Source organism: Accipiter gentilis, chromosome 4 (assembly GCF_929443795.1).
Source record: "Accipiter gentilis chromosome 4, bAccGen1.1, whole genome shotgun sequence".
Classification (NCBI taxonomy): Eukaryota; Metazoa; Chordata; class Aves; order Accipitriformes; family Accipitridae; genus Astur; species Astur gentilis.
Genome location: NC_064883.1, coordinates 41,492,920 through 41,516,947, shown reverse-complemented (window position 1 = coordinate 41,516,947; position 24,028 = coordinate 41,492,920). Strand labels below are relative to the sequence as shown.

The window sequence follows — 24,028 nt, the reverse complement described above, 5'->3', positions numbered from 1 at the left end:
TTCAGCTCACTCATTGTTTCTTGATGCGTACACATTGACATTCATTTTCAATTTGTAGGATTATGTTGTCCTTATAAGCACTAATACCAAAAATACATGTATTTGTACTGTACACTGAGTGACTCCAGGCTTCAATTTCCCTGTATCCTACTTGCCGACTTGCTGGGGTTTTTTCCCATTCAGATTTAGCATGTTATTGACATAACATTGCCTTTATTATTAGAGAGTGACGGATTCCTCTCTTTGAAATCAGGAAGTGGATGTTTTGGGTGATGTCCTGGGACTTTGGGGAACGTCATAGCTCCTTGAGATTGGAACCACTTGTGGTGTTGGGGGACTGAATTAATGAAAGGGAAAGGATGACACAGTCTCAACATATATCACACCTCTCCCAATTCTGCTATAAAACTGCTGGCAAGTTTGTGCCCAGCCAGAGCAATCCCATGGAGAAATCTTGACAGGACAACAGGAAAACAGACCCATCGCAGAGCTAGAGCTCCTCTTCTTCAGGCCTGCTGATTCATATTGTCGTATGGGGTGGAATTTACTGAACTAGATGTAGACATCTGCAGCTGAACTTGTCATCTGAGGCCCCTTTATAGTCAATGAGGATCTGGAGCCAGTGTAGTCAGGTAGATGTTTCTCAGCTCCAACTGAAATCAACATTTAAATTAGGTCAGATGAATCATCTTCTAAAAGTGCTGGTTTCTCTCCATTGGCTATAAAGGGAGCCCAGGATAACTAGATGAGTTGTATGTGTAGGTGAGCTGAATTCCACTCACAGTAACCAGAAATCCTCTAGCCCTGAAGCATTTCTTTAAGGAGCAATCCTCCATGCCAGAATACTTCATGGCATATTGAACTTCATCTTCAGAAAGAAAAGGTCCTAAACATTAGAAGAAGGAGACTCGAATATTTGATGTTCCAGTCTCAGAAAAAAAAAAAAAAAGTATATATATTTACCAAAGAAATAAAAAACTTCAAAATAATGAGATGAAGCATTATAACTAGGAGGACTTAGAAGACCATTTCAGGATTTCTTCTCTTGGGGGATTAGGTATCTTTCATGTTTAAATGCCTTTTTGAGATAAATAAACCTTGTGATCCTAACATGGAAGCTGGACACTTATGTCCTTTTTTAGTGCTATAACGAAATGTCATGATAAATCAAGAACATTCTAGCCTTGATATATTCAGCAACATCGTGATAAAGAAATAATCCCCATTTCCTCCCTCAACTATCAAAGGGTCCTGGGACACAAATGTCACCTTTCTATAGTAGAGTATAATTGATTCTATTTGCAGCTGCTTAGAAAGAGGTGGAGGAATATGGCAATAATCCAGGGATGACTTGAAATCAAACGGAAGTTCACATGAGGCTAAGAATGCCAACATGAAAGAGCAAAGCCCAAAGGATGCTATTTTTGAAGGCCAGATCTTCTGTGGACATTACATACTTACAGTCCTCCTATTAAGAAGTAATCTTTGTGCCGGCACACAAGAACATGCTAATCATCTTTTTGATGAATGTCCCAAGAACTTGCGACTAGCCAAATAAAGCCAGCAACTGCGAGGAAGTAACAGATTTGGTATGCCCAAGAGGCAGGGCTTTGAGTGATTCAGTCAGTAACACGAAGCATTGAATGTGTTCTGAATAAAACACTGCTGATGTCAGTAAAGGATACATTATATGATTAAAAATTCATCCTATGTAAATCATCAGAAAGACACCATAGAAATAAAATCAGTGATGTCACAGGTGGATAAGACCTCAGAGAACAAACTGGGTGATTTCTTTGCCAAAACATTGCCCCATGAAATATTTTGTACAGCTTTGTGCAATCTACTTTTACCCGTATCAGGCAACTTAGATGTCTTCATTTACCAAAGGGAACAAGTCACTTGCTTAGAAAAAATCTCATGGCTGGGTATATTGCCTTAAGAACCAGCCCCCTTTTTTTTTTCTTTTCTTTTTTCCCTTTCAAAGTACCATTTCATTACTCTCTTCTATCAATTTTATCCATCATTCTCTTTTGATGAATTAATATCACTTAATTTAATAGACTGTTCTTTGCTTCCTTTTGTCTTTGGCTTACCCCCTGAAGTAACATGCCATTGCTCTTTCATTTCATTATTTCTTGTAAATTAGTGTCTCTGTGCCCTTTATCTGACTTATTTTTACCTCTTTCTTTGCAACTCCCTCAGTTGTTCCTTTTTGGAGTTGTTTTGCCAAGAAGTAAGCACAATATTCCAAATACAACTTCCAAGGAACTGTAAAGAGAGAAAATAGTATCTCGTTATTTAGACATGATGGTTTCACCTAAGTTTTCCACATTGCTATATCCCACTGCAAAATCACATCTAATTTTTTAATATTACTGCAGGTTTCCAGGATTTTCCTGGAACTCTCATTTGTATTGTTTTGAGTCAAGTCCCATTTTGCTATATTCTCTCCATGTTTCACTTCTCTTTTCCTTTCTGCTTCCTCAGTTTCAATACTCTCTCCAATTTAATGTTACCAGCTAACATGAGGATTATATTGGTCAGTACCTCTTCTATATCTTTAGTGAAGATAATGCTGACTCTAATCCCTACAGATCTCCTCCTCTGAAGACAAAGTGTGTTATATATTTGGGTCCTATGATGGCTTTTCTCTACGCAGCAGTGGGTGAATCCAAGCCAACTACAATTTATTTTAAAAGTAGACTTTTCTATAATAGACATTCAGATATTTTCTTAAGGTTTATATATCACATGTCAGTTTGATAGATTAAGTCTGTGATCTTCAGAGGTGAGGGAGAGAGGAAGTGAGATAAGAGAGTTAAGCCTTGAGCAAACATCAACTTTCAATGAGATTTCAGCATCTCACTGCTAAAGGCTTTTTGAAAAGCTATTCAGATCAATTTGCCATGATTACAGACACAAGCGGTGGATGTAGAAGCCTTTTCCTTTTACTTAAAACAGCCGCTCCACCCAGAAAAACATTAAAAACTACCCTCTGCAGTATGAATTTATGCACTCGTGGGAGGTCTCCCAAAGGTGCTTCGGACAGATCCCGTTGTCCCTGCCTGGTACACCTCTTCACTCGCTTATGCCGAGACAGAAAGAGTATTTATTTGAGTATTTCTGTATTTATTTGTCCCTTTTGCCTTCTTTTGGCCTCTTTGCACCCTGTTTGTGCACAGTACCCTTAGCATACAGGAGAACCACCTCACTGCCTTTACGTGTCTATGACATTTCACTCCGAGAAAGCGCTCTCCTTTTCTCCTTTATTTAATTTACTTTAATCACAAGCTACAGCAAGTGTTTAGTGATCTGTGATTCCCATGATTATTCCATTTTCCTCTTCTCTAAGCTCAGTATTGTGTTTACTTATTGCTGCTCTCCTGGGCTGTTTCCATTTTTCCATGAGCATTCACTATTGATTGCTAATGGTGTGTTAACTTGGTGCATTGGATCCCTTTATGCCCTACAGTGTGCTTTGCCTGGATCTACTGATTTGCGTATGTTTCAGGCTTTGTAGATATGTCTCTACTTGCATTTGTATTAATTCTAACAGGCTCTCCCCCCCCCCCCCCCCCCCTTTTTATTTATCCCCTTGTTGGATTCTTTTAAAAAGGCTTTATTTTCTTAGGCAATGGAATTTTGATTAGTTACCTCTCCCTCATCAATTGTTATTATTTCTCTAGCTCTTTTTTTTCCATTACTGAGTTCATGAAAACCTTCTTAATCCCTTTAACCTTTCTGGCAAAGAGTAACCTTTGCTTCTTTCCTACAAGCTCTCCTAATCTTTCCCTCCTCTCTCATATCTATGGTTCCTACGTTTTCTAGTCCCAGTTTGGACCCTCAAACCTTTGTCCAGTGTTTTCTGAAGCCATGTTTGCTGCCTCTCCTTCTTTGAAGGCTTTTCAGAAGAAATCCTGTTTTGTCTTGCATGTTTCCCATCTCCCTTTGACGCTAATGGATTCTAATTTTTTCTGAAAACTCCTCCCGATAAATAACTCTCAAGAATTCTGGATTCTCTAAGATGTTTTCCTTGTAGTCTATTATAATTGCACTGTATTGTGTTCTGCTCATTTCCTAACCTGTCTCTGCTATATCCAGCTCTCTCATTGACAATGCTATCGAGCTGACGTTGTTTCCACAGTTTTCTTTGATTTCTGTCTGTTGGCAAGAATTCTATCCAACAAGGCTTCTTTTCTCATTGGAACCCCAATTTTCCACATCCTACAGCTGTATATGATTTAGGACTATTTCGGTGATCTGTGTTTTGATGTCTTCATAACAGAGTATCAGAAAGTTCTGACTGTGCTAAAACTTGGTATGACATTTTTTCCACCATCATATAGTGCTGGTAGTCTGTAGAAAATGGGCTCTGTACAACAGCTGCATTCTGAGTATGGATTTTTTAGAAGCTTTAACCATGTCTTTGACTTGTGCTTTCTGTTCTGACTCTCTTTTAAAAGGTCTCTTCTCAATTGTTAGCAGTCCTTTTGAATAGAGCATTAAAAACCCTAGCCAAGACTATGACCTTCTGGATGCTGCAGCTAATTGCAAACAAGTAGCTTCCATCCCCACTTGCAAGCATTGCTGGAATGTTCAGTCTTGCCCATTTTACCCAAGGTTCAGCATTTCTCTGAAATCAGCTATAAATTTTGCATTGACTGTGTATACTGGAAAACAGAGGACCCATTTTCACATTAATAATAAATATATAAAGCTGTACCTATTCTCTAACTCCATCACCATCATCCTCCTGAAAATAATATTTTATGTGTATGTGCTATCTCTCATATAACTATCTCACAGGTTGTTTAAAAGCATGGGTAAGTATTATTGTCCTCATTTATTTTTTTTAAATGGAGACAATAGTATTGCATGATAAAGTACAAAAAGATTTCAGTACGTACTCAGAGAACAGAATAAGACAGTTAACAAATAACCCACCTTTCCTGATGCCTGCTTATTGCTATTTTTCATTGATATGACCCATAGAAGATACCAGCTTTGGTGTTGCCCACTTATGCCAGATAGTGCTCTAATACAGTCAGAAACAAACTGTGAGCAGGGCTGGGTAAATATTAGATCTTTCACTTTAGTGGCCAAGCTGAATAATCAAGTAAAATACAATTCTGGATTAACAAAATAGAAATGTTTTATGTTGACCAGTAAAAAAACATATGGGGGAAAAAAAACCCTGTTTTCTTCTAAAGAAAATGTTTTTATTCTCCTAAAAGAAAGTTTTGACCTGAAATGAAATTTCTATTTCATATTTGGGTGACTTTTTAATCATGTATCATATCTCTTTTCATAGCAAATTCAGCGTCTAAAACAATTTTTTAAAATAATATATTCCCCAGAAATTTTTACCCAGATCTACTTGAGAGTTCCTGCTCTAAATAGATAAGACAACCAATGCTTCAGGGAGTGGGAATATTCCTGTCCCCATTTTGCAGAGAAGGATTTGAGAAACGCTGAATTTAAACAATGTGCCTGAGATGATGGTGTCACGTATTTCAGGCAAGCAATAGAGCCTCTGAAAGGCTTAGAAAAGCCATGTGTCCCTCCTCCTATGTCACCGTGAGATCAGAAGCGTGTGACCAAATTGCGAGGGGCAACATCACGTGGTGGGAACAAGTTAGACCTGGGATGAGGCAGGTGGAAGAGCCCTCTCACACGGGTGTTCCTGTAGCATCGTGTGGCTGGACCCTGGTGATGGAGGGTCTTCTGCTCATCTCGGAGGAGAAGCTGTGGCAGCAGGGAGCAGGGAATGGTCCTGACTGACAAGGTGCAGATTTCACCCATCAGCTGTGGGTGAGGAGCCTCAGCAACGAGGTCCCAGGCACAGGAACCCAACACAGGTCATCAAATTCATCCTTCGCCACCATTTCAGGAGCTAGGTCCTACTTCTGGTCCCGTCCGCCCGCCGTCCCCCCCCATGTAAAGGTATGAGCCTTCAGGACATACAAGCCCTAAAATCACGAGTGGTTCCATCATTCCAAGCTTCCACCTACCATTAATATTCAATGGCTGTTCCGTATCTTTCTGCAGTTTGCTTCTGTTTCGTTTTCAAAAATAAGTTGTACTTGTTAACTTTGTGTTGTTGCTCTTGTTGATGGGTCAACTGTTAGCTCACAGCAGCGTAGACAGAGCTGCCACTCGAGGAGCCACCACGTGAAGTGCATGGCGATGGCTCTGTTGGGGTGGCTTTACCTGGGATATTGGTTAGTGGAATAAAAACTCAGCTTCTTCCTCCGGGGCGATTGATTAATTTGTTTTCATCTTTGCTCTTGTTGACAAAAAGCTTGATGAAATCAGTCTTTCTGAAGGCAGCACAGTGGATTTGACAAATCCTGCAGAACTGCTGGAACAGATCCCTGAGTTTGCTGAGGAGCTGATGGAGCCTGAAGATTGCTTCCCCGAAGGTAAGGGCCTGCATATTTCACCGCAATGCTGAGGCAAGAAACCTCCTCTTCCCTTAGTGAACATCTCTCCACCTTCACACCACGTTCCCCTGGCTGCTTGCAGTAGTATTGCACTACATGCACTTCATTCGTTAGATACCGTTAATGCTCCAAACGCACCCTCGGAATCACTTCTTATCATTAGTCTTTGGATTTCCAAGGTGAGATAAGCCAAAAGCGTGCTCTAAAAGGCTCTGCAGCTTCTAAAGTGGTAGGCTTTCTTTCACCATAATTTGTGCCATAAAGGTGTTTGGGTGTTTTTTTAAATGTTGATTTTTCTGACTTGGCCAATGAAGATTTTTGCCTTCCAGTATGTGTGCGTGATCAAATCTGGAGAACTGACCAGATCAGGGTGTTTCTGTTGCTTAAATGTATATAGGCAGTTAACAGACACTGTCTGGAGAGTTCATGAGTCCCAGGCACTCTCTTCCATTTATTTTAAAGGGTGTTAAGATTAGCATGTCCAGTAACTTTCATCTGACCAGGAATGTGCTATGTAAAGCGTATGTTACTTAATTATCTTAGATAACAACAAATCGTATTTACATAACTCTTTTAGCACCAAAATATGCCATCATTTTATCAATTTTTTAACACCAGCCTGCTCCAAAACACAGGTTTAAAACCCAGCTACATCAGATGTATTTTAAAGTTAATCTATAAGGTAAACAACATTTGAAGCTATTTCTTCTCAGAGTGAGTTCTATTCCAAATATTATCTCAGTCAGATTCCTCATTTTTCTTTAAATCTAGGTTAGGAAAAATAGGGTTAGCTGAATGTTCGTATATTCCCTTGAAAATGCAAGGATTATTATAAATAAAAACAGAGCTGCTCAGATGGGATCAGACAGAGATGATTTGCTGGGTATAAGAATGCCCCTGAAGTCAGCAAAAATGTGCATCTCTATATCTGTGAGAAAGATGATTGAATGAGGTAAGGGAGCCCTGCAGGGCTTACAAATGTCCCTAGGATCTAAACATTTTTTTGGCAGCTCTGCTTAAAAGCAGTAGCCAAAAATTAATGCAGTTGATGGAGGAAAGCGTGGGGTAACTATTCTGGCCCCTACAATAACATTTAGAAATTAGATCTGGTGTTTTCATTCTTTCACAATATATTTCTTAATGAAGCTAGTGAGCAGCAATCTATGTTGTGCACTGCAAAGTGAGAAATTATATTATGATTGCTTAAACAAGCCAGTGCTGTAAGACCAGTGCTAGTCAGAAGCCAGTTTACAAATTCTGAAACTGTGGTTGGCCACAATCGCCTTCCAGTTTTTAAAAGAAATGTGCACAGCCCTGAGAGCAGTAGCACTCTGTAATTTGCTCTCTTAAAATAACCAGAACTGTCTGAAAACCCATCGTGCAGGACCACACCAGTACCAATCCAGTTTGTCAGATCTTCTCCAGTGCTGTCAATGGGATGCCCGGGTAGGAAGCGGTGCTGTTGTAGATCACTGGAAGCATTAAGCCGGTTTTGAAGCCCATTCAACCCTGGCAGCAGAGAAATGTAGAAATAAAGGTGTTGTGGGCTGAACCCCAAGCTTGGCCTGGGATATGTCCGCCCTGCTGGCTCCTGCTCCCTTCCCCCCCAGCATCCTGCTCCTGCCTTTTGCCTTTTATTCCTTGTCTCTCCTAGTTTCTCACCAGTCCCTGTTCAAGTCAGAGAGTTTTCCTCTTCTCCCAGGGTACGGCCAGCGGAGCCTTGAGCTCTGAATGGGAATTGAAGGAGAACCTGCTCCCAGTCCTCGGCCCAGTGCAGTGTGCCTGGGGGGCACTGGGGATGCAGCTGCAGGCGATGTCCTCCCCAACGTATCTGCTCTGCTTCCCTGTGCAGCATATATCCATGCAGATTTTTCAGAGGCTACTGTGTAGGCTAAATGTGATCACATTCCTCGTGGATTTGGCAAAAATGCATAAGCTTGACATGTGAACGTTCGCTCATAAAATGTCAAGTCAAAGTGCCATAAACTGAAAGTCCAAATGATTCTCACTGCGATGACATTAACATTTGTTTCTATTTATGCAGGGAAACAAAGTTGTTTTCCTATAATTTTCTTCCATTAAATACCTTCCAAAATTTTTACCCAAGCCTACCATTGCTATTGAACCTCATGCAGTTATCATTTCAGTCTAGTTAAAAAACAAGCAAGCCAACAAACAACAGTCTACTAAGTTACAACAGTTAACTACAACAGTTAACTAAGATATGACAAGGTTATAAAGTACTAAAATGGAAGTATTGAAGGGCATGCACTGGGCAAGTTATCTAGTGTTGCCTTTACTGGCTTGATACAACAGTATTTGGTATATTTGGGAGAATAACCGGCTAATATTTGTGAAAGAAGGAGATTAGGTGAGATGAGGAGGAAGAGCGAGAGGGGAAGGGTTAAGTTCGTACCTTGTTAGCTCACCAGCTGTCTAAATTCAAACTATGCCATTTCTAAACACATCCAGCATAGGTTATGTCCTGAACAAATATGTTCCCGATTCAGCCCCCTTTTTCAGATAACAAAGGCAATGAAGATAATGCATGTTCTTGAAATAGTTGCTGAAAGTTTGCTGAGGTCACAGTTTTCCGGGAGTTGGGTGACCCAGATAAGCCATGGGTCATTTTTTCTTGGGGAGACTTGTTAATTCATTATCATCTTAAAATAGCTTTGATTAGGGTCAATGGGGAATATTCTTCAGTCAGGAAATGTGAAGCCAAGGTAGGGTCACAGCTCTGGCAGCTAGCAAGTACTGCTGGGAAAAACCTGATAGAAATGGAGAGATCATTCTTGTTGCCAGATGATGGGAAAGCAACATCTAGGCAATGCCAGCTATTTGGGTATTTTTTCCTCCAGATGCCTTGCAACACTCCAGTCCTGTTACCTCTATTGGTATGCATTCTCTGCATCAAAAATTGCTATCTGTTTGGACATTATCTTCTGTGTCTCACAGAAGGTCATCCAAAGAAAGCCCCCTGGTCCCAGCACACTCCTCTCTCCCAGACCCTAATAGGAGAATGTTTTCACCAAGTCCTTAAGCGTAATTCCCCGGGCACAGCCCGCTGGCAAAGGTTTCAAAGGCGTATCGTCGGATGGTCATGCAAGAATGAGCTACCTTGCTCAACGCGCAGTTGATCACAACTCGTGACACCAAGGACGCCCCAAAACAGTTTTTCATGTGACCATGTAGGAGCGATTATCGCAGCTGGAAAATACCATGCACTAAAGCGGAGTTACTCTGATTAATGGTGGGATCTGCATCATGCCCTTCCCAACTGCAGTTAGCCCCTGTTTAGAAATAAAAAAGCAAAGAAGAGCAAAACTAGACCGTCAAACTGAACAAATCTAAACTGAGCTACAGGGACCACCAGCAGATGATGTTTAAAAGTTAGGTAAAATGAAACCAAGCCCACCAAAATGTGTTAATAGTCATCCTAGAAAAAAATGATGCAACAAAATCAAGTTTTAAAGTATCTCTTTGCTCTAGCTGCAATACCTGAGATACAGTGTATTTTTCCCCCAGGAAAGGCATGCTAGTGTTTTGTTGTGTACAATTTTCAGACGTCATAAGACTCTTACAGTCCTATTGGATGTACAGAATTAGTTTAATTCAGGTTGGACAGGACCTCTAGATTTCAACTCGTCCACCCCCTCGCTTAAAGCAGGGCTGACGTCGGCGGTAGACCAGGCTGCACACTGCCTTTGCTTCAAGGCGTTACGCCGTTATTTGTAGTGACCTCTGAGAGGATATGTTTTGAGGAGAGTAGCAGCAGATAAACAAGAAATGTACCCTTGTAAAGCCCTTGGAAGAGTAAAAACACCTGGCAGACTGTGGCTTTGTCAGATGCTCTCTTGGCAGCACCCGGCTGTAGTACACAAGAAAAGACTCAAATCTCCATGTGTGCTCAGGTACCCGAATGCCGGAGACAGTGATGGCAAATCTTTTCCGTGTTAGCCCTAGAGCTGCACAGTATAAAACCCAGCTGTGCGTGCCAGGGGGTTAGTGGGGCTGGAAGATGAGAAAGGTGTTAAATAAGGAGGGTCTGCAGAGATCGTGTTCCCTCCAGCATGGGGAGACAGCTGGGGTCTTACAAAGGGGCTACAGCCAGGATTGCTTGAGTGTACAACTAGCTAGACTGGTCATTACAAACCCAGCTTGGAAGATATATATTAAAACCATGTTACAAGTACCCGCCTGCTTGAGTTTATGCTGAGGAAGCTGTATTTAATTTGTGTCAAACCAAGCAATGCTGTAACCACTCAGAGTATTCAGAACTAAGCAAAATATTGGTTTGTTCTAAAAATGAATGTCCCAATAATTGGGAACTCCTGTGTAAAAGTAGTAACAAAATTACTGTGGTTTGAACACAAGGTACCAGACTTGCTGTACCACAGTATAGAAGAAATTAATTGGCCTTCCTACTTTGTTGAAGAGAATCAGCAGCCCAATCCATCCAAAACATATCTAATAATTTTATATAAATTTAAATGCATGTATTGGTGTGAACAAGCAGTGGATTTGTAAAGTCGTTACTCATAAGCCTGAAATCAATAGTCTTGGCTGTCATGCATGCAGGAGGAAGTTTTTGCTCTATAGTTCCCACACTTACAAAGAGATTTTTTTCCTAATGCACCAAGGTAATGCAATCAGGTCTAACAGCTCCATGATTATAATGCACCAGGCTAGAAAATGTGAATGTGGAACCAAAGGAATATTTACAGAAAATGCATTGTAAATTAAATTCCTCCTGCCTTTTTTTTTTTCTTCTTTTTTTTTTCTTTTTCTGGTAACTTGTTTATCATTGTGGCAGATGCTTAAGTAAGAGCTTTCTCTGTCACACCTGCAGTGGAGACTGCAGTTTAGGACACTTTTTAATCTGCAGTTTGTGATTGCGCTACAGGACACCCCAGTGACTGAAGGGAACAATTCCCTTGTTACGAAAAACAAACAACAAGTAAATAATATCATAGTATACCGATGCATTTGGAAAGGTTTCTTGGTAAATAGGTCTCTGTTTCGTGAGAAATGGTATATAATGTTGAAATGTGAATTGAAAACAGGTGTTGCTCTTGGACAAGTTGACCACTGATGCAACTCAGTACAGCTTCACTGATTTACCAGCATGTAACTCAACCCTTTGGGGGGACTTTTTCTGCTGTTCTGTGTTTCTGTTGAGCAGTAACCTACTAGCCAACAGGCCATGGTGGAAATGAGTCAGTTTGCTCTCAAAAAAGATGTAGCCCAACATGAATTACAGTGGCAAAATTAAGTCCTTACTAAATCACAAGGCAGCCAGCTTCTTCTGCACAACGAGTCCCCTACTAGCACTGATTTCAGGGGGATAGCACAAATCTATTAGACAAGGCAGTATGAGTAATGCTCTTATAAGAAATGTCAGAGGGTTTATTCCTGCCTTGACACTTGCTGTGCTAAAAGGTGTTAATGAATAGTCTTCTTCTTGTGGATAAAGTAGCTTTCAAAACCTGAAGCTGGGCTCTGCTGACCACCTGCCTTGTTATAGAAGCCAGCTGGAGTTATGATTGCGCAGACCCTCACCAGGTCATGCCTTAGACACATTGGAATGTTTTTGATATTTTGATTTCACAGAAATGGGAAAAAAAAGCCACTATTAGAATGCTGACCAAGGTCAGGTAAACTTTTTTGGTTGGGTTATGTGAAGCTTCTAATTCAGCATTTAAGCTTGGGTCAGGGTCACCAGAACAGTAGGCTACCAGCACCATGAGAGAGTCCAGAAAAGCACAGGCATAAAATAACAGTCAGTGAGGGAAATCAGAAAATTTGAAATGGAAATAGAACTTTACTAATTCATTAAAAGACCTATTTGTGGTCAGGTTTCTTTTTTTTGTTGTTTTTGTTCCATTTTCTTTTTTTCTGTTTGATTGATGAATAGTTAAAAAGAGCATTTCATCTGAATTGCAGCCAGTGTGATTATTCATGGAGGTGCTACTTGACATTAGTAATTGTATCAGAATCTGGTCTAAACATTTCTGAATTGGGCCCAATCAAAAGAATGGGATTTAATAGCACTGTGATTTTGGGCTGACTCATCTGAGAAGCTATTTTGGATTTTCCAAGGTATTACTGTCAGAAACTAGGACTTTTTTTTTCCATCACAAAAGAAGTGACTTTGGAACTCACGGTGCCCTGCTCATTAGTATTTAATTTGAAGGTGATCCCCTAATTTTAGCTGCGCCTGGCTCAGGTAATCATGTAGGCTCCCTGTGTAGTGGAAAGACAGAGGCAGACTCCTCCAGGGAATGATTCATCTAACTGTCTTACAGTGGGGAAAACCACTTCCTGGAAGATCCTAACCTTTTCCAACGGTACTTACAGAGCAGTTCTACTCTGTAAGACCATGACAGAGAGTGTCAGGCCTGTTAGTAAGTAGCTGAGCCCAGGCATTCGTCTAAGAGACTAAAAAGCCAAGTATCCATCTAGGAAGTAACTTAGGAGAAAAGAGGGGAAAGTTTCTGGGCAAATGTTTTAAGTCAGAAAAAAAGCTGATTTTTTTTCCAAATTGAAACTCTTTATGGGAACAGGGTAGCCTCGTCGAAAGTTTATTCTGCTAGAAGCAATGTTTACTTCCAGTACAAAGGGGGATATCTGCTTAACATGAGATATCCACACTTACATAGCAAACAACCTGCTCATTAGGCTGTTCTCTTGATGAACAAGGGATCTGAGCCCAAGTCTCCCTGATCCAAAGCTGAGTTGACAATGAGGTGGACCAGACACCTGAAAGATGGTAATGACCGAACCGGTTGTGGGGTGAGAATGAGTGTAAGAGATTTCTGACAGGGCTGCTAAAAGATGCAACTAATAGCCCCCTCTTTGCTACCATGCTGGTGGGATTATACAACACGGGCATCTCTAGGCAGAGCTGCCATATGAGTGTGTTAGCTCAGGGATCCCGGTACCATGCACTATTGCATACCTTCTATGAGCAGTGTACTGGTTTTAGCAAAAAGTAGTGGCTAATATGATATCCTTTTATCCCTTGACATGATTCTTTGGTATTTAGGATTGAAGTGCTTAGAAGGATAAAACTTGCCTTTGCTGGACTGGTACCTGACCTACAAAGATGCAGAGAGCTGGTTCTTACATTTCTATCTTCTTCTAACATTATGTCCTTCTCAAATAGCTTGATTAATTTAGTGTATTTCAACTGAGCCTGTAATTTCTCTGAATTCCAGAATACAGTGGTAGACTGGGAACTGGTGTGGCTCTGTGTGATGCAGGCATTTAGGGGACAGGTAGTTACTTGCATCACTGTGACATTACCTTTGCATAAATGGTTTACTGTACTGTTAGTCCCATGCCAAAAATCTCATACAGCCAAGAGCCTACACCTAACTAAAATCTCAGAAATGTGAGGGAAAGGGGAGCTCTGGGAGCGGTTCATGTATGAAACATCCTACAGTTCTGCTGCTCCATAGCAGCGATCTGGGATAATAAAAGCTTACAGAAAATTCCAGGAGGACCACAACAGCGTTAGCACTACTCTTCTTCCTGGCAGAGCCTGCTGCCAGCACAGCCCAAATTCCAGCTGCTTGGGAATCCTGGCATCCCAGGAGTTGCACTTGATCTCCTTGCATATCACATGCAGCTCAAGCACCTCAGTTATGCCACCTTGAATTAGCAGCATCTGCTGTCTGCGTAACCTTGGCACTCACTCTCTTTCCTTCCCAAGCTTCCTTGCCTAAATATTTTTTTCTACTTGCAATAACATTTCATTACATCGCTATAGTGAGATGTCCTCCCTTGTCACTTCTGAGCAGTTGTTGTATGCTTCAAGACATGCTGGTGACCTTGGCCACCTTTTAGCTACAGAAGCAGTTGGCCTGTGGTTTTTTTGCTCATGATGGGACTGATAAAGCTCCATAGTTCAGTCTCTTTCTATACAACACATAGATCAAATGTAGGGTAAAAAGCTTGCTTTTTGAAAATGAAGTCGTTCTGGAAGGTCATTCTCATCAGCAAATGTTGTGAAATTTGAGTCAAATTATCTCACATAAGGCTGAATGGCCAGCCTGGAAGAGGACAAGTCCCGGATACCAGGGTGTCCTCTCACACAATTTTAAGTTTTTACCCAGCACAAGGCAATACACATGGTGTTTTTTAAAATGGGAGAGATGGATATGTCCATTACCAATGACAATAGTTGTTTGTTATAACAAATGAATGTTGCTAAGGAAACTAAAAATGGCTATGGTTTTGCTGATCAGAAATCCTTGTGTGTTCCCCATTACAACCACAGCATTTGACTATCACACAGTATTTATCACCAAGGTCAGGAAGTGATGCTATGAAGCATCAGTGGGGAACCTGCTGTGGACTGGATATCTAAATTTCTTCTGACATCAAAGGGGATTTAACCACCTAAATATATTTCCAAAGTTGTTCTAACACCTTGTTGAAGCTCATGAGAGTCCAAGAGATCAAAATCTGTTCCTGCTTTTGCTGTCTGAGTCTCTTCAGCACGTTGGTCCAATCTGCACTGTAGCACCTCCTCTCCTCGTCTCTCTTTCATCAGGTTGCCACTTTTAATCAGTAATTCTAGTGGTATCGTAGTAGCAAGAACATATCCTTACTCCATTCAAAAGGATGTGGAAACTATCGGTAATACTCTGCTAGAGTCATTAGTCCTGATCAGGGGTGCTGCCTGAGCTCTGCTAATACAATGTGATCAACCTAGGGCACTGGTGACTCATGGCCAATATATTCCGTATTATAAAAATCATTGGGAGAAATCGCTGTGGCATGTTTTAAGTGATTTTGAATGGTTTTTAACAGATGAGCGATAGGGGGAAATGGAAGGCAGAACAGAAGAGGCTGGTGAGAAAAAAGAGGGAGGAAAAACTCCACGCAGCAGCTTATTGCTAGAAGAAATCTTGTTTAGCAGCTCCTTATCGCAGCTTTAAGAATTAAGTGGGCTTTTTTGACAATTTGTTTTTGTTTTGCTCCTTTTCAGTTTGTGTGCGATTCTTCCCATGCTGTTCAGTCGACATCACGAAATTTCCAGGCAAAATCTGGTGGAGGCTGCGGAAAACCTGCTACAGAATCGTTGAACACAACTGGTTTGAAACTTTCATCATATTCATGATCCTGCTGAGCAGTGGAGCCCTGGTAAATGTAACAGGATTTCCTAGCTGATCAAAAGCGGACATGGTTCTCAGAGAAGGTGTTCTCCGGTTAGCTGTCCCTAAGGTCTTATGAGCCCTTACTGATCATTTCTCACAGCAAAGCGTGTTTGGGGCTGAAACAGGTCTTCACCTTTTCTGATTTCACCTGCCTGTACCATATGGTGGGGAACTTCCTTCTGTTATAACATAAAATTATAACCTGCACACGTTTTGAAAAGCAAATCCTTAAGGAAGTCTGTGTGAGGAAGTATCCCGGAGTTACTTCAGCATCCCATAGCTGCTCCATGGTAGTTCCCATCTGGACGCTTGTATTTTGCTCCAGGGATGGCTTTTTGTTCTTTTCTCTTTTTTTTTTTAAGCGCATTTTGTAACCAGCAAAGCAAAATCATAAAAGGCGCAGGGGGCACAGCATCAGTGCTATCCGTGGAGGTAGTGGGTGCCTTTCACGTTCTGAATGCACGTTAGCTTAAACCGCCGTACCTTCCCTGCACAGATCGCTCCTGTTTGCATCCGGATGAATGTGCATGTATGGAGGCTGGGTGGTCGTTGCCCAGGACTCTGATAAGGGATTCTTCCTGAGATCCCACTGCGTACTGGGATTACCCTCTCCGTATTATCAGCCCTGGGCTCTTCGTAGCGATGGCAGCATATGTTTATGTTGCTAATTTACATGGCAAGGATGTCACTGAAGTTGGTGGGATTTCTCCCAGGTTTTTATCTAGGTGTACAGCAAAGGGTATATCAGGAGTTCTCCAGGCTTTGGTCTGGTGGTCACTGATCTTCTGCGTGACAGAGTAAGAAATACACCTACTAAATTTGCAGGCAGTGCCGTGTTTGGACAGGTTACCCGTGTATTTCTGGATGTCAGGATTAACTTCAGCCAAACGGATGAATCTGCCTTAAATAGTAAGAGGAACACCACCATCTTAGAAAGGTGCCTGCTTCACCTCATCAGGAATGCTCACGGGCAGAAAGGCATGATGCAGGATGACTGGTAAGGTAGCAGATTTACTAAAAAGAGCTGGAGAGAGAACAGGCAACAAACAGGATAGAGTAAACTACATCACAGCACCGCACAGAAGCCGAACACCCCACTGGGCTGTATAAATAAGCATGTTTTTCCACTCCAGTTGGCATCAAGGAGGCCTCAGCTGGAGCACTGGCTTCAGCTCTGGGCATTGCACTTTGGGAAAGACATGGGCTAATTGAAGAAACTCCAGAGGAGAGCAACACAAATTATCAGTGGCCTAAAAAAAAGAGGAAAATACAGAACTACTGGGTTTATGTAGTTTAAAGAAAGTCTCTGCAGGGACACAAGAAGGTGGAAATACATAAATGTTGATGCAAAAAGGAAATGAATGGACTGTTCTCCAGGTCCACCAGGGATGGGCTGAAATTTCACCCAGGGGATTTTATTTTATTACAAAAAGTAAGAGGCTGAAAAACCTGGGTAAATAGTAGGCTGCTGAAAATTGTCATAGCTTTGCTGAAATCAATGGAGTCTGACAGTTTTTGCACCAGCTTGAGAATCAGCATGTTAATTTTTTAACACATTTTTAAAGGGGGCATGTCGCTTGCTATAATAGATGAATACACTTCCTTACATATGTAATTAAAAGTGCCTTAGATACTGAACACTGCAATATAAATCTCATTTAATTTTCATTGCATGCATTCATTTACTTTTTGCGATTTTCAATTTAGCCAGTGCAATTCTGTATAAGGGCAATTATGCTGCATTTTCTCACATATCAGCACTGCGCTTCAGTATTTGGACTGGAGATGTTGGAGGCAGCACACAACTTTTCTCTTCTGTTATTCTGGGGTGAGCTCTTCCAAAAACTGAGCTCATCTGGCTACATCCCTGGGACGTGCTAAGTTCTTAAGGGAGTTTAAAAGCCAGTATATATTTGTGTGTGGTAGTTAAACCATCAGAATACATCTATAGCTTAATGCAAAAGATACAAACCCCTTCTTATGCATTTAAGCCATAAGCACCCAAACTGGGAGCCCGTGTTTTAATAGTAATTGTGGATAAGACTGCAGGTATCCCGTTTAACGCTTTTTTAACACACAAAGCAAAGCAGAAGAAGTGACCCTTGTGATGTTTTCCATTGTAAAGATTTCATCAGTTGTCACCATGAAAAAATGCAAAGCACCAGAGTTTTGTCATTTGGGTAATATGGATAGCTCGTGCAGAAGTACAGTGCACCTGAGGCATTCAGGTAGCATATTTTTTCATCCCTTATTAAGCTGCTTCCTGACTCACAGTGTGCTTTTAGTGGACAAAACACAATGTACTTTTTGACAAGTTGGTAGCAAATAGAGAGAGCAAAGGAGGGAGAGGAGGAAATCACTTTAAATAGTTTGTTGTTATTTTTGCAGTAATTGCAAAGTACAGCAAGTCATCTGACAAAGTGAGTGAGCCCCTACAAGAAGTGATAAACTCCAATCGCTCTGTGTATTGTTTTCTGTGGCTTTCTCCAACAGCTCTTTCACACCCTTGAAATATCATTTTTGAAGGCAAGATAGGAGACTGAGTTGCAGTGAAAATATCACCCCAAAGTGTGGGGACAAATGGACAAGCTTTGGCACAGGCTGCCAAAGCTTTCTTGTCAGTTTAATTACTGTTCCCTGGCAGGCAAAAGAGCAGTGTGACTGCTTGAGTGACAAGTAACACACTTCTTGTATCTCCAGGCACTGGGTGTTTGCTAACTTTTTGAAGTTCCTCAGAAAGTAGCTGCAGATCTCAAAATATGTAAATGCAGATAATTAAGATGATTAGCACAGACGCTCTCAAATAATGCTGTTTCTTCCTGCCAAGTGATCTGGGTCACGCGATGGGATGAGAGCAATATATCAAAGCTTGGGTTATCCAGGTTACAGGGACACAGGAGCAGCTTGTGTAGTGACGGTCGCTGGAGAAGCTGGGGAAGCAGACCGTAACCACTGCTCGACTTAGAAGCCCCCCAAACGGGCCATATATATGTGCAGCCCTGACACTAGGATCCTACATTTTATTTGACCTACGTTATACAGTGAAAACTAAATTATGAGACAACTTTATTTGTTTTATTTTAGTGGGCATATTGGTTTATATCTTAAATATTTTAAAGGGGTTATTAAGTTGCTTGTATTTGATACAGGTGCTGAAAGTCCTTTGATGATGCCCTGCAAAGATTAGTTAGAGAGACAGATGAGATGTGTAGATAGATACCTTGGCCTTTAAAACATAATTGTTCTGTTAAGTGAATAATAATGAGCATTTCTGGAGGCAGATAGCTGTAGCTACCTGAAATGTGATGGCTGAACAGAAGCCAGGGAACTCCAGTACTCTATAACACAAGCAAGTTAATAACTCAATTTGTCTTCATTAGCAATAAGACACATTTGACTAAATGTACAGGTCAGATTCTGCCTCCTAAAGACAGGTGTCCTCTGCCCTAGGACACCTGATGTGCCCCGATAGCAGTGGCACAGCCAACGGGACCTGAGGCAGGATACCATGGGGCAGCTTGGGTATGGCACCCGGCTCAGAGATTCACTTTCCCAAATTTAGGGTGCTTAAGCTCTCCTTACACTCAAAGGATGTCCAGTCAGTACAGGCAGTAGAGGCTGGAGAGAGATAAACGTGTGTCCATTGTAAGAGAAAGCTGATCAGGTCTCGGTTAAGGTCAGTCCTATTTGTGCCTGTGCACATTTTCTGATGGTAACATTAAAATATATCAGGAATCACAGACAGCATGTGGTATCCCATCAAATAATACCACAGACTTGCAGCGCAGCACCGATGCTTTCCGAAACAGCTTAGGAGAAGTTTGTAAACAATCTTTTGTACTTCCAGGCTTTTGAAGATATTTACCTTGAAGATCGAAAAAACATAAAAACCATGCTGGAATATGCTGACAAAATATTCACTTACATCTTCGTCTTGGAAATGCTCCTGAAATGGGTGGCTTATGGCTTCAAGAAGTATTTCACCAATGCCTGGTGCTGGCTGGACTTCCTCATTGTAGATGTAAGTATCGTTTTGGAACTACGACGCTTCTTGTGTTGGGTTTTATAATGCATAATAATGGGCTGTTAAGTCTGGCAGCTTTGTGTTCGCAAAACGACAGCTGTCACTCCGATTCTGAGTAACAACCCTAGGCAAAGCTCGAAGGCCGTCTCGATATGTAACCATGCATCCCTAGGAATCAGCGTGCCAGAGCGGAGAAGACTTCTTTGTGTCGTTACGTAGAGGCGTCACCCTGCTAATTTGAGTCACGTTCCCTTCTCGTCCCTAGGAACTCGCTCTTTCTTTTAGCATTTAACATCTCGTTCCACACTCCCGGCTAGCACAAGGTCCGGTTACCTCTAACTGCTCCGGACATGACCTCGACACACAAGTCTTTCAGCAGATTAGAGAAGCTGTCCTTGGCGTAGTTTCCCGGTGAGGCTGCCAGCGGCGTGTAACAGTATGTTCAGTACCGTCTCCCAAGTATTTACCAGCGAAGGAGTCCAGAAGAAGGTGTGAATAGTCCTCTTGTCAAAGTTATTTTACTATTACAAAACCTTACAGAATACTCCAAATCCTTGAAATATCGCCATGCTTCGTTCTCCTATGAGAACAATCCTTAAAAGCGAGTAATAGTTGAACAAAAGGGAGCTCAATGCCCCAGGAGCGTTGCTAGAACCAGGCACGTCCCCTCTGAAGTTTCACATTGCCTGGATGTGGGATCTGCCAAATTCAGGAAAAGCCAGCAACACGCCATCCTCCAGATGAGGTTTAACATTTCATCACAGCGTATCAACAAGGAGGCAATTACCTCCCTGAGACCATTTCTTATTAGCTTGAGGTATTAATGTGGAAAGCTGGCAGAGCTCTGCCATGACTGTGTAACTTATTAAACTTTTGATAAATTATTTTTCCCCGTTTTACATCTGAACCCTGACTCAGGGGAGAACTGCACTTTCTTTGGCCTCAGTCCAGAAAAGCACTTCCATGGGACGATTTACTTGTTTGAAGTTATGGACGTGTCTAAGTGCACTGCTGGATCAGAGCCTTTGGAAGCTTCTCCAGAGCTTTAATAAATTGATTTATGAAAAGGAAGTTCTTTACATAAATCGTAGGTCATAAATTCCTCTTTGCATACATGCTTGGAAACATCTTAAAGGGAAGGCACTCATTTTTCACAGATTAGCTTCAATGGAAGAGGAAAGCCTGGTTTAATTATCTAACCACAAAATTGGAAACCACCAGTTCCTAAGTTAGAGCCCAACCCTGAAAACTGTGCTTACTGTAGTTTCAGTCGAGTGACATAGCTGTGCTTTCCTGGTTTCTCCATCTGTAAAATGGGACTAATAGGACTCACCTAAAATATTATATGGGCTTCCAGGAATTCGTTATTGGAGTTGTTGTTTTAATGAGCTTCTGAAGACTAGAAGGGCTGGATGAGGACTGAATATTGTCACAACTCTAAGTAGGGGTCTTCCCGATGGGAGCAACAGTTGGCATGACGATTTCACCGAAACAGTTCGGAGCTCTGCTGCATCATTAACAGTTTGAAATGAGTTCCACGCGTGTTAGAAATACATACTTTATAGCATGACATCTATTTTGTACCAAAGAGAGTGAAACAAAAACTAAGCTAAATTCTGTCCTCTGTAAGAACCCCTCCCTTGGAACAGGAGCAAAGCAAAGTCAGTATGTAACCCCCAAATTTAGCTACGTATTTGCCTTTTAATGGTGGGGATTGTGAGTATAATGACAGATTATAGAGGCAGCCACAGGTGGGCTGGGGAAAGGGGCTTCACCTCCCCTGCCACGCATCTGAGCACATATGGCATAAAACAGTGTTTTGGGGGAAAGGGGACCACGGGCCCCTGGGACTCCCCTTATCGCCAGAAAATCCACCCCAGAGCTTTCTTACTGACCCAGAGGTTTTTTTAGTTTCTTAACCCACATTTAAATGTTGTTTTTGCAGGCTGCTGATCTAACCAAAAAGTCACTCCACCCTTGAGTTTAGTTATTGATTGACTCTAGGAAATCGTTTGCATTTTGGCATTCTCAATGAATAAAGCTTTTCCCCGTGCCCCATTCTGTTCTTCAAAGTCATTTCCCAATGCGGATTATGAGAACCTGGTACTATATTTTTAGCGGGTTTAACAGATGCTCTTCTCCTACCCTATTGCTCGCACACCCTGCCACTCTGAATTGGCAGAGTAACATGCTATCATTTTTCCAGCACACTTTTTACTTCAATTTACATTTTCTTTTTGGTCCTTTGAGAACCAAATCACTGCAACTGAGCTGCAGAAGGGAGTGAATGGGCGAATTAGCTGCTCCAAAAGAAGCAGATGAACCACTTGTCTGATTTTCTCAAATTTATTTGTTTAAAATTATTCACTTAAAAATTCCTGATCTGCAAATTATTCATTAGCAGTTTGGTATCGGTATTCAAAATTCAAGCTGTGATGGTTGATTTTTCATTGGACATGTGAAACCATCTATCATCTGTGTTTTCTCATTGTACAAATGCAACTCAGAATCCTTTTTCTGTTGTGAATAATTCATAAAACCAGCTCAAAATTTGCAAGTATTCACTATTTCTAAATGGGAAGTGAACCCAGAGGGGGTATAAGCATTCTGCTGCTGATTTTTTTTTTTTTTTTTCCTTTTTTTTAACTTACCCTGACTTGTGAAAAACCTTTGACACTGACTTGGGCCAGTGGAACAGCAAAGGCTCCATCTGACAATTGTAGATTACTAAAGAAAATTCTGTCTTGCAAAGCGTGAACATCAAAACACACAGTAATCCACAAACTGGGAGCTATTTTTTCTGGATGTAGAATCCCTAAAGGATGATCTCTGATAAGGGCTTCTGCATCTTAAAGGAGTGTGCTAGTGTAGCAAACCCATAAGAGAGTGCTTTTAAATACATTGCAATAGAATAAAGCCCTATCAACAACATTGCAACAGAATTCTTTGGGAGGAAGGGAGAAAGAAGTAATCAAACCACAAAATACAGGCTCATTTCAACTTAGGGCACCTGGGAAAGATGCCTTAAATTTCTGCTGAAATTTGGATATACTGAACAAACAGCATTAATGTACATTTATATGTGTTACCTCCCTGCAAGTAACAAGCATATTGCTAAAAGTAACCCCCTTCTACCCTACAAATACAGACTCTCTGTGTCCATTCAGTCCACACCTCTTTTTAAATGAGGGAAAAGCAGAGACCGTAGTATATCTGAAGTATGGACAGACATCAGTATCACCATCAGGAATGGTGTTTATGCACAATCCTCTTTGCTAGGAAGCACAGGCAAATATTTTCACAAGGAATAGATATTTTCCAAGCATTCATGCACTCAAAACCTCTTTGTACAAAGCAGATTAAACAAGGAGTCGGAACTTGGCCAGGGATGGAGATGCGTGGCATTCAAAACAAATGTTTATGAAAACTGCTCTCAACCAGGCATGTCCTGCGACAGGCAGAGACAGTTGGGGTTTAAAACAAGGGGCAGATAAACTCCACCGGTTGTGCATGCTGGTATCATGTCTGGTGTTGCTTTCAATTGTTTCCTCTGACCTATAAATATTATCTTGAGCTTATCTAGTCTGAGCTTCAGCCAATTAATTCTGAGCTATGTCCCAGTCTCTGCTGACAGCAGGTGGATTATTCCATTGCAGTGGTCAGTTCAGGAAAGGCATCAGTCTGGAGCTTAGCATCATTCAAAGGCTGGAGGTGTTGCAGTCAACAGCTTCTTTGCTTGCTGATCATGCATTGAAGGCAGAGGGAAGAGAGCAGTACTCTACGGAAGCTGTCACGAGAAAGCTCTTGGGAAACAGATGTAAAGTTCCTAAATCATTAGTAAGAATGCTCAGGAAAAAAAGTCACAGCCAAGTTCCATTGCTTGTAGCATACACAGGAAAATCCTCTTAAACGGGCCCTAATGTCATCTCTCTACAAAAGTCCATCATCTCCAGTGCAGCTTTTGGGTTCCATTTAATTGACCAAAAGTTAGTCCCAATCCAGGCTTAAAAAAGCCCCCGATTGTCATTTACTGATTTCAGAGATGAGTGTTGAAGAGGGTTTCTCTACCAAGCCTTTCTAAGATTATCCCATCTTTCAAGATTTGATACTTGGGAAAGATATTTTCTTAAGCAATTGCTTTTTTAGAGTTGCTGGCAGCCTCCTTCCCCTTCAGCCATCTCCAGCAATGTGTCCTAACACTATGTCCTACAGCAAGGAGAGGAAGATCACCTCTAGTTCTCAATTTTTGCTCCGATGCCGCACCAGTTTCTCTCCAGCCGAGTCACCACAGGGAAAGATTTCTCCTTCCATCCCTTTTCCCCAAGAGCCTGCTCTGCTGCTGTGGAGGCAGGGGCTCACAACAGCTTTAAGCAGCGTATTTGTCTGCAAAA

General features: G+C 41.5%; 1 protein-coding gene across 4 annotated transcripts in view; it reads left to right on the top strand.

Annotated features, from left to right (window-relative positions):
• SCN5A (sodium voltage-gated channel alpha subunit 5) overlaps positions 1 to 24,028 on the top strand; it is a 216,444-nt gene that overhangs the window by 160,902 nt on the left and 31,514 nt on the right. For all 4 annotated transcript variants that reach the window (XM_049798505.1, XM_049798504.1, XM_049798503.1 and 1 more), the window contains 3 exons: positions 6,305 to 6,425; positions 15,445 to 15,599; positions 19,461 to 19,634. In XM_049798505.1, coding sequence (XP_049654462.1) covers positions 6,305 to 6,425; positions 15,445 to 15,599; positions 19,461 to 19,634 — 450 coding nt within the window. The remainder of the gene's footprint in view (positions 1 to 6,304; positions 6,426 to 15,444; positions 15,600 to 19,460; positions 19,635 to 24,028) is intronic.